The 11,095-nt window shown below is 44.0% G+C and overlaps 1 protein-coding gene across 2 annotated transcripts in view; it reads left to right on the top strand.

Annotated features, from left to right (window-relative positions):
* Positions 1–1,712: 1,712 nt before the first annotated feature.
* The window catches only part of ric1 (RIC1 homolog, RAB6A GEF complex partner 1), a 166,463-nt gene continuing 157,080 nt past the window's right edge, over positions 1,713–11,095 (top strand). For both annotated transcript variants that reach the window (XM_078570577.1, XM_078570576.1), the window contains exon 1: positions 1,713–2,129. In XM_078570577.1, coding sequence (XP_078426703.1) covers positions 1,989–2,129 — 141 coding nt within the window. In that variant the 5' untranslated portion in view covers positions 1,713–1,988. The remainder of the gene's footprint in view (positions 2,130–11,095) is intronic.

The following is an 11,095-nucleotide window of genomic DNA, read 5'->3' as shown; positions in this document are numbered from 1 at the left end:
TCCAGGATTTTCCTGGGGTATCCAAGAATTAAAGATTAATCTCCAAGACATAGATGTGAGCAATCAGGCAAAAAATAAAATCATAGGGGCATTTAAAATAATGTACTCAATAAAAATTATAATAATTTTTGTTCATTAGTTCCAAAAATATTGGGGATGTGATTAAAAAGAAAGTTATTTGACCAAACCACTCATGTGAAACCTCCAGGAATACATTCAGTCAGAGTTGGCAACCCCTAACATTGAGCAATTTGGGCAAGAAGGGAGATGGTGGTGCAGTGGTAAACTCACTAGACTAATAATCCAGAGTCCAGAGATGTTAATTCTCTGGGGACAATTTCTACCATGGAAGCTGGTGGAATTTAATTTTAATTAATAAATCTGGATTATTTAAACAAAATGGTGACCATGAAACCACCATTGATTTTTGTAAAAAGGCTGCGTTTGCTGCCAATACTGCACATGCTCAGTTGAATGCATGTCCACCATCTTTATAGGGGGCAATGTACAGCAGGGCACATACGCAGTCGTCACTGGCCCTGGAATTGTAAATATTACAACGCTGGCAGCATCAAGTTAACATTTTTCACAATCCCCTCCATCCACATCACATCCCATACGGGCTGGAAAGAGCAAGGGACGAATGGGACCTACTCTGTCCAGCCATCCTCAACCCTAACCCCCAATTAAAATGACACATCACATTGATGTCTTTTTAGAAACTTATTAAAGGTGGAATCTTGTGGCTGAAGAGAGAAAGCAGGAGAGACCGAAGTAGGGAAATGGCCTTGCCCCGACTACCCATCCATTACGGGGCTCAGGAAGCGTGGAATTGCTTGAAATTTCACACTGGCCACTTAATTAGCTCAGAGGTCCAGCTGGTTGCGTCTTTTTTGTGATATAAATCATTTTGGGGATACATGGACAATAAAATAAGATTCATCATTAAAAGTCTGAAGACTGCCAAAAAGAAGCTGTCGCCGTTTATGTGGGTGGATTTCTGTCTCCTGCAAACGACATCATAGGATTCTGCGTGTGCGTAAACAGGCATCGGCGGCCATCACGCGTTGGCAGGAGATGCAGGGCGGGATTTCCTGCACCCGCCCGCCGCCGGGATCTTCTGGTCCCAACGCAAGTCAATGGACTTCTGGCTGGGGCGCCGCTTCGCCCGCGATGGGGCCAGAAAATCCCGGTCACGGTGTTGTTAAAAAACCCACCTGGCTGACTAATGCCCTTTAGAGAAGGAAATCTGCCATCCTTACCTGGTCTGGCCTGCGTGTGACTCCAGACGCACGGTAACGTGATTCTTAACTGCCCTCTGAAATAGCCTAGCAAGCCACTCAGTTCATGGACAATTAGGGAGGGGCAACAAATGCTGACCTTGCCAGCGACGCTTGCATGCCATGAAAAAAAATTAAAAAGAAACTTGCCCAAGTTTTGCCTCAGGCCCGCGGGAGCTCCGCCTCCCAACCGCTCCCGTTTGCTGGAGGAACCGCTCTCCACGTTTTGCGGATGTCCGACATCCGGGTGCCCTTGCCTGCGATCCCTGATCCGCCGTGAGGAGTGGAGGAGGAGACCTGCACTCCGGATTTTGCAGATGTCCAACATCCGGGCTCTCTCTCGCTCTCTCCACCACTCCCCCCCCTACCCCCTCCATCCCCGCCCCCGCCCCCTCTGGACGTCCCGCCCCCTCCCCTCCGGCGCCGCGTCATCAGCCGGAGACAAGATGGCGGGCGGGAGGCAGCTGGACTCCGGAGCCTGGGTGAACGGCGGGCTACATCGCGTCGCCTTCGCCGGCGGCTCCAGTCGCTGGTGAACCGCCGCCCCGGCAAGCCTACCCCCGGGGGGGAGGCTGTTCAGCGCCCTCCCCCCTCCCGGGTCTCAGTGAGGGACTGGAGCCCCGTGTTTGTGTTGAGACCGAGAGGCGGAGAGAGGGAGTCTTTGTGGAGAGCGGCTAGCGGGCCGGAGCCGGCGGCTCGCAGTCAGCCATGTATTTCCTGAGCGGCTGGCCCCGGCGGCTCCTGTGTCCCCTCAAGGGTTCGGAGAAACCGTTTTACATCCAGTCCGACTCGCGGAGACTGGTATTCGCACTCTTGTCGCAGACGCAGATCAGCCTGTGGTACAGCAGGGTGAGTAGAACAGCATCTGCACCATCCTAATCCCAACAATATGTGCGTGTGTATTATATATATATATATGCGCGTGTGTATATATACACTATAAGGTCTGTTTTCCACCGGTGAGAACCCAATGGAGTGCTAAATCCAGCTCTCTTTCCGCCCCCCACCTTTTCTCCCTGCACTGAGTTGTCACTGGAGTCCAGTCAAATCTTCAGAGTCTGGGGATGTTGCCAAAGTCTATTTAAAACCGAGTGAAAAGGTTTGTGTGCGGGGACCTGAGGTGTTTTAAAGATGCGCTGTGCTTTTTATTTTAGTAGAAGGAATATCCTGTTGACATGATCTCTCCAGACTGTCTACTCTGACCCTTTTGTAAATGACTTTGGGTGATTGGCAACTCCAACCCCGCTTAGATCTCTCGCTAAAATTTCGCTCCCAGAGTGCGAGAAGACTGTCCAAACGGGATTAAGTAGTCAAACACCAAGCATGGGTTTTAAGTGTTAAAATGGCTTCTCTCCTCTTGTTTTGCAGATTTGTAACTGGCTGATTATGTTCTCTCTGAAATAGTCTTGAGAATAACAGCCGGTGTGTGTTCTGGCAGCGTAATGCACAGCTATAGTTCACGGCAATGCATGGAGGTGACATTGTCAATCCAAGTCTGAACCTTGAGAAATTTAGATATCATCAGAACCGAGAGATCTGTTGCTGCCTTCATATCTGTCCGTTGTGTATATACATGTTTGTGTGGGTTTTTTTGTGAAGGAGATGATATTGGTACCTGATTGTATTGTTTGGTGTACTATTATTGTTATACTGATAATAAACAGTTATCATATCTTCAGTATGTAAATTTCAAACTCACCTTGACAGCTACCAAGCTGCTCAGTCACTCCCTCACCTCTGCTTTTGGTGCTCTCATCCCCTGATACGGCCCCCATCTTCACTCACCCAAGCCCACAGGGCATAGGCTTGACACAAAATTATTTTATCCATTAGTCACCAGATCAAGTTGGAGCAATGCTGGGCTCCACTCTCCTCTGTTAGAACTGCTCACTGTTCCAAAATCATCATCAAATACAACAATAACCCTGGCTTCTTTTATGACTACATTCTCTGTCTCTCCTTAATAGTCATTCCCTGCCTGATTTACTCTCGCCTCAAAATCAGTTGCAGGGAGCACATGGACTCTTGTCACTAAGAACGAGACCATCCGTTCAGCTGCCTCCACATATTTTTCCCAATTGCTCACCATGTCAAACGTTTCCTATAGACCTGAACCTGCATTTTTCTCTAGTTTCTCTCCTATCTTCTTTCATGACCTCTCCTTGAAAGCTGCTACCTCCTCAGAAAGCCCACCTTTGACTCCTCAGCCCTTACAAACTTCCACGACATCTCTAACCTCCCCTTCCTCTCCAAAATCCTTGAACATGTCATTGCCCCTCAAATCCACATCCGTCTTTCTTGGAACCCCACGTCTGATTCCCTCCAATCAGATTTTTGCCCCTGCTACTACTAAAGCGGTTCTTATCAAAGTCACAAATGACATCCTCTGTTCCTGTGACAAAGGTAAACTTCCCCCATTGTCTTTCTCAACCTGCATGCAGCTTTTGGCACAGTTGGCTGAAATATCCTCCAGAGCCCCTCCTCCATTGTCCAACTGTGTGTGATTGCACTCACCTGGTTCTATTCTTATCTATAGCCAGATAATTTCTCAGAATGTCTTCTCTTCCTGCGTCCACGCCAATGTTTAATTGGGAAGCATTCTGAACCTCAAGCCTAAGAATCAGTAAAATGGGGATATTAAATTTAAAATATTTGTCCTTTACAGATTCCTTCTTGCCACTGTTGCACCTATCTATGCAACCTTTCCAACCTCTTTGGCCCTTGAACAAATGCACCCTCCCATCCTTCTGCTGCAGATCTTAGCAGATCTTTCAGCTCCCTTGGCTGGAACTCCTCCCCTCACTCCTCCCCCCTCAACATGCCTTCTCCTCTTCACATTTCCGCTTTTCTTTCCTTTTAAAACCTTTATAGCCAAGTTCTAATGCTAATTTTTCTCTCCATGCTGCACAATAATCATCTTTTCCCTCCCTCTTTTCCATAAAGCACCATAGGGACTTTTCTACATTTGTATATAACACATAACAGTGCTATGTTGCAGCAGCAACAAGTTGATTTGGAGATTCCTAGTCATGGTGATAGGCTAACAAAGATAGAGTGGAAACAGGTTCTGGGGTCATAGTGCAGGACTGCAGTAAAAATCACAAATCATGCCGCATGCTTCATACCACCTGGGAGCAACAGGAGATGCAATATTATGTAACTGTATTATGCATGCTAGCCAATTGGTAAAGGCAAGCACAATTTGAAAAATACATAATTTTACCCTAGAGAGGCTGGGTATCGGATTGATTTTAACAGCTGTAATATAGGGCAAAGTTTTACCACCTTAGATTCTCAGACATTGGGACCATATGTGGGTCCTGACCCCGATGTTGTTCGAGTCCCGCCAACCTGCATGATCTTTTTGGAGGCAGTCAGTTAAGAGACCACCTCCAAAAGCCTCAACCGATTAGGGACAGTGGATGGGCTCTGCAGGTGGGAGGGCCATTTGGATCACATGAGGCTGTGGGCATCCAGCAGCCAGGAGAATTGGGTGCTGCCGATGTAGGAGCGAAGCAGCAAGTATGGCCACAGCTGCAAGACCATCATTGTGGAGAGGAGGTAACCCTCCAGGAACGAGGCAGTGAGGGTGCCCTCAAGAGCCTCGTGTTGGATTGATTTTTACCAGCCTCCAGAATAGTCAGCAAAAGCTGACTATTCTGTACCCAAATGGGCACTTAATTGCCAATAATTGGCTACCTGTCTCTTCCGGGTAGATAGCTATTGCTGTTCTGAACCCACCTTTGCCAAGATCACGTGGAAGCAGGAACTGTCGGGTAGATAACCTGTCATGCAACTTTCACAAATTCCCCTCCCTTCTGCCTTCAAAGCCTCCTCCGAGTGGCAGATAAGACTCCACCCGTTGTGTGTATTTTGATGCTTAATCTTAAAAGTTAAACGATTGGTCTGTTTAGCACACACACAAGTTTGCTTTTTAAAGAAAAAAGTTTGAGAGTACTGTAACAATGTTTTGAAGTTTTGGTACCTCATTTTAAAAGCATGACGTACTCTTGGCACTGTGTCACGCAGATCATAGAATTGTGCTGAGATTCTGTGCTGTTCAGTTTAACAATATCTTGGGTGTAAGCTCAGCAATCTCAACTCAGCTAGATAACTATCTGCTAATGGTCAAAATCATGATGTTTTAATTCATTGTTGATATTGTGAATTTGATTTGTATTTTCAACACCTTTGTGGTTTAAACTTTTTTTTGACTTAAGTTACCATTATAGAACCACAGGCTGGTTGCAGCCAAAATGATCTGGAATGATTCTTCTGCCAGCTTTTTGAAGAGCTTAATAACAGAGGATGAATGCAATGGGGGAAAAAATGTTGCTGCCACTAGGCTGTTCCTTCCTTGTTTCTCAGTAGTGTGGCAGTTTTGCTTGTACTTGTGAGTTGGATGTCTCTCTGGGCAGGATAATTATGATTCTGGTGGTAAATGTTTCCTATGCTTGCAATAACGGCAAAGCTTCATTGGCTGGAAAGTCCTGAGGTCATGGAAGGTACTATATAAATACGTGTCTTTTAATTGCAGTGAACCTGATATGTGGTTCAATACTTTTATATCTCATGCCTGTGATTTGCGACAGATGGTCTAATGTTGCATTCTTGGCAATAAGTGCAGCCTTGCTAACTTCCAAGGAAAGGAAAAATGCTATTAATTGTCCTGAATAGTTGTGGTATGTTGCGTTTGTAATAGCATTTTAGTTATATTACCATTTCTCCTTTGTTTACATTCTGGATCAGCTAGATAAAATGCTTAGACTTTTGTTTGGTAGTTTGTGTAAGATATATTGTTTCAGAAAGCAGAAATATCAATTGAATTGCTTGTGTTGGTTATCACAGAAATTTCACAGCACAAGAGAAAGCCATTCAGCCAATTGTGTTTGCACCGGCTCTCCAAATGGGCACTTTACTTAGTGCCATTCTCCTACCTTCTCCCCATAATCCTGCATGTTCTTCCTTTTCAAACAACAGTCTAATTCCCTATTGCTTGCATCAATTGAACCTCCCTCCACCACACTTTCCGGCAGTCCTCCCACTGCCCTGCAGTTTGCATTGAATAAGTATCAAAGCAGACCCAATTCTCCTCCTCCAGGTACCATGCTCTGAAGGTATTCGTGACCATGGACTTATGTTGAATTGGTCCATGATTTTGCTTTGCAAAGTACTGCAATGGTTTGCTGTTGCCTTCTGCAGTATGGCTGACCAGTAAACACACCCACTCTTACTGCCTGCCATCAGGCGTATTGGAAGGATTTACAGGCTGATAATCAACCTGTTTGGCCACATAATGAACACACCTTGCTTGGCCATCAAGTCCTGGAGTGAGACTTGAACCTAGAGCTTCTGGCCCAGAGGTAGAGATGCCCCCACTGTGCCATAAGACTTCCTTATAAACCCAATTCTGGACAAGCTAAATTGCATGTGATTTACTGGACTTTATACATTACCATTCAACAAAAGTGTGCCAACTTAATATTAGAAATAACTCACCATGTCACCTCCAAATAGTATTATAAATTCTTGCTCATTTGCACCAGAATGGTTTTATGGCAGTGTCTGCTGAATTACATAAATGTGGCTGTGGATATTCATTCGTTGAGTTTACTGAAGACTGAGATTGATCAGATTTTTGGACTCTTGAGGGGATCTGGTGGAAAACTGGAGTTCAGGTTATGGATCAGCCAAGACCTTATTAAATGGTGGAGCAGAGCAGGCTCAAGAGGCCAAATGGCCTACTCCTTCTATTTGTTTTTTTCATTTATGAAATAATTAAAGAAGAAAACTATTGGACCATAGTCACTAGTGTCAACTTCAAAAATCATTATGTATATAGTGGTATACAGATATACAGTTCATACGTTGATCTTTTGCTATGGAAACTGCCCAGAATATAAATGGGCTTTTTGCAGCCTTGGGAACAGCATTCAGCATTGTAGAGTGTCCAGTGGTAAGCTTGTGACAGCTTGTGTTGTGATGAAAAGATTGACAGAAATAGCTTGCATATAAATACTGAGTAGTGTAAAGCTGAAATCTAGACAAAATGCTGACTATTTCCAGCAGGTCAGGGAGCACCTGTGGAGAGAGAAACAGTTAATATTTTAAGTTGATAAAATGTCATTGACTTGAAACATTAACTCTGTTTCTTTCTCTGCAGATTGCTGACCTGCTGAGTATTTCCAGCATTTTCTTTTTACATTGCATTTAAATCTCTCTATCATGTACTCTCTCCCACCCCATCCTCTCATTTGCTTTTTTGAGCCTTGTATGTTGTTGAATTTTACAAAGAATAAATGGCTCAATTGGTGCACAGCAAGGACCTATGAATAGCAATGTATTGATTTGTGTTTCTTTGCTGTTGCTGGTTGAGCTATAAAATCAGGAAAATTCCCTGCACTTTGAATAGTACCTTTGAACACTTTACATCTACTTGAGTAGGCAGAAAGGTTGTCAGTGCTGTACCATAGTGTCAGTCTCTATTATGTGTTCAAAAGACGCTTGAACCCACAAGCATAGAAACATAGAAAATAGGAGCAGGAGTAGGTCAGTTGGCCTTTCGAGCCTGCTCCACCATTCAATATGATCATGGCTGATCCTCTGTCTCTTCCTTTGGAACTCTTTTCCTGGAAGGGTGATGGAAGCAGTCTTTGAATATTTTTAAGGCAGAGGTGGCTAGATCCTTGGTAAGCAGCAAGGGGGTGATAGGTTATCGGGGGGTAGGTGGGATGCAGATTTCAGGTTACTATCAAATCAACCAGGATCTTATTAAATGGCGGAGCAAGCTCGAGGGGCTGAATGGCCTACTCCCCCTTCATATGTTTGTATGTTCAACTCCATATTCCTGCACTCTCCCTATATACCCCTTAATGTATTTAGAGTCTAGAAATCTATCTATTTCATTCTTGGATATGTTCAGTGACTTGGCCTCTGCAGCCGCCTTTGGTAGAGAATTCCACAGGTTCACCGCCCTCTGAATGAAGAAATTTCCCCTCATCTCAGTCCTAAATGGCCTACTCCGTATCCTGAGACTATGACCCCTTGTTCTAGACCCTCCTCCCAGCCAGAGGAAATATCATCCCTGCATCCAGTCTGTCCAGCCCTGTCGGAATTTTATACGTTTCAATTAGATCCCTCTCATTCTTCTTAACTCCAGTTAATACGGGCTTAATCAACCCAATCTCTCCTCATACGACAATTCTGTCATCCCAGGAATTAGTCTGGTAAACCTTTGCTGCACTTCCTCTATGGCAAGTATATCCTTTCTTAAGTAAGGAGACCAAAACTGCGCACAATAATCCAGCTGTGGTCTCACCAAGGCGCTGTACGGCTGCAGTAAGATATCCTTGCTCCTGTACTCAAATCCTCTTACAATGAAGGCCAGCATACCATTTGCCTTCCTAACTGCTTGCTGCACCTGCATGCTTGCTATTAGTGACTGGTGTACAAGGACAACCAGATCCCTTTGTACATCAACATTTTCCAATCTATCACCATTTAAACAATACCCTGCCATTCTGTTTTTCTTACCGAAGTGAATAACTTCACACTTATCCACGTTATACTGCATCTGCCATGTATTTTCTCCCTCACTCAACTTGTCTAAATCACCTTGAAGCCTCTTTACATTCCCATTTAGTTTTGTGTCATCAGCAAACTTGGAAATATTACATTTGGTTCCTTCATCCAAATCATTGTGAATAGCTGGGGCCCAAGCACTGATCTCTGCAGTACCCCACTAGTCACTGCCTGCCACTCTGAAAAAGACCCATTATTCCTATTCTCTGTTTCCTGTCTGTTAACCAATTCTCGATCCATGCCAATATATTACCCCCAATCCCATGTGCTTTAATTTTGCACACTAGCCTCTTATGTGGGACTTTATCAAAAGCGTTCTGAAAATCCAAATACACCACATCCACTGGTCCTCCCTTATCTATTCTACTGGTTACACCCTCAAAAAAAAAAGCTCCAGTAGGTTTGTCAAACATAATTTCCTTTTCATAAATCCATTGTTGACTTTGTCTAACCCCATTGATATTTTCTAAGTGTCCTGTTATCACATCCATTATAATAGACTGTAGCATTTTCCCTACTACTGATATTAGGCTAATTGATCTGTAATTCCCTGTTTGCTGCCTCCCTCCTCTTTCAAATAGTGGGGTTACATTTTCCACCCTCCAATCTGCCAGGTCTGAATTTTGGAAGGTGACAACCAACGCATCCGCTAGTTCCATGGCCACTTCCTTTAGTACCCTGGGATGTAGATTATTAGGCCCTGGGGATTTATTGGTTTTCAGTTCCATTAATTTCTCCAGCACTCTTTTTTTACTAATACTAATTTCCTTCAATGGCTCCTTTTCACTAGACCCATGAAGACAGAACTAAAGTGGTTGTTTAATTGATCTGCCATTTCCTTGTTCTCTATTATAAATTCTTCCATTTTGGACTGTAAGGGACCTACCTTTGTCTTCACTGATATTTTTCTTTTTAAATACTTATAGAAGCTTTTATAGTCTGATTTTATGTTCCTGGCAAGTTTACTCTCATACTCTATTTTTCCCCTCTTGGTCTTCCTTTGCTGCTCCCAATCCTCAGGCTTACTACTATTTCTAGCAACTTTATATGACTCCTCTTACAAAGAGAGATACACCTGAGATGCTCAAGAATGCCATCAACTGAATCAAGAAGCTGATATCTGTTGCTAATAGTTTTTCACTGGAATGTAAGCAGTTTATGTTAATAGAAGCTCCAGAGATTTGATAAAGTGTTAATAAGATCAAAACTGCAGCATGTCACAGTTGGTGATAGAATCTCGCAATTAACATTCCACCAGTAATACTTTGCTAATTACAAAAATAGAAGAATATGTGCTGATTAAGTAATTGCTGATAATAGTTTTGCAGCTTTGGGAGCAATCTACCAGATAGTAACCTACCACTTCATTTAAGTCTTTGCAGAAAACATAGTAAATTGTATCATAAGACCAATCAAATGGTGAGAAAGATTAAAATAATGCTTTGGTGTTTTACAGTCACCAGCTCAGTACAATTTAGAAGGGGCACTGAAGAACATGAGAAATAGGAGAAGGCTATTCAATCCCTCAAGCCCTTTTTTAATATTCATTCTCGGGATGAGGGCTTCGCTGGCTGGGCCAGCATTCATTGCCCATCCCTAGTTGCCCTTGAGGAGGTGATGGTGAGCTGCTGTCTTGTACCGCTGCAGTTCATGTGGTATAGGCGCGCCCACAGTGCTGTTAGGAAGGGAGTTCCAGGATTTTGACCCAGCGACAGTGAAGGAACAGTGATATATTTCCAAGTCAGGATGGTGAGTGACTTGGAGAGATACTTCAGGTGGTAGTGTTCCCATCAATTTGCTGCCCTTGTCCTTCTAGTTGGTAGTGGTCGTGGGTTTGGAAGGTGCTGTTGAAGGAGCCTTGGTTAATTCCTGCAGTGCATATTGTGGGCGGTACACACTGTTGCTACTGTGCATTGGTGGTGGTAGGAGTGGATGTGGTGCCAATCAAGTGGGCTGCTTTGTCTTGGATGGTGCCAAGCTTCTTGAGTGTTATGCGAGCTGTGCTCATCCAGGTAAGTGGGGAGTATTCCATCACACTCCTGACTTGTGCCTTGTAGATGGTGGACAGGCTTTGGAGAGTCAGGAAATGAGTTACTCATCACACAATTCCTAGCCTCTGATCTGCTCTTGTAGCCACAATATTTATATGGCTAGTCCAGTTCAGTTTCTGGTCAATGGTAACCCCCAGGATGTTGATAGTGAGGGATTTGGTGATAGAAATGCCATTGACCATC

Source organism: Cetorhinus maximus, chromosome 2 (genome assembly GCF_964194155.1).
Source record: "Cetorhinus maximus chromosome 2, sCetMax3.hap1.1, whole genome shotgun sequence".
Taxonomy (NCBI): domain Eukaryota; kingdom Metazoa; phylum Chordata; class Chondrichthyes; order Lamniformes; family Cetorhinidae; genus Cetorhinus; species Cetorhinus maximus.
This window is presented reverse-complemented; position numbering and strand designations above follow the sequence as displayed.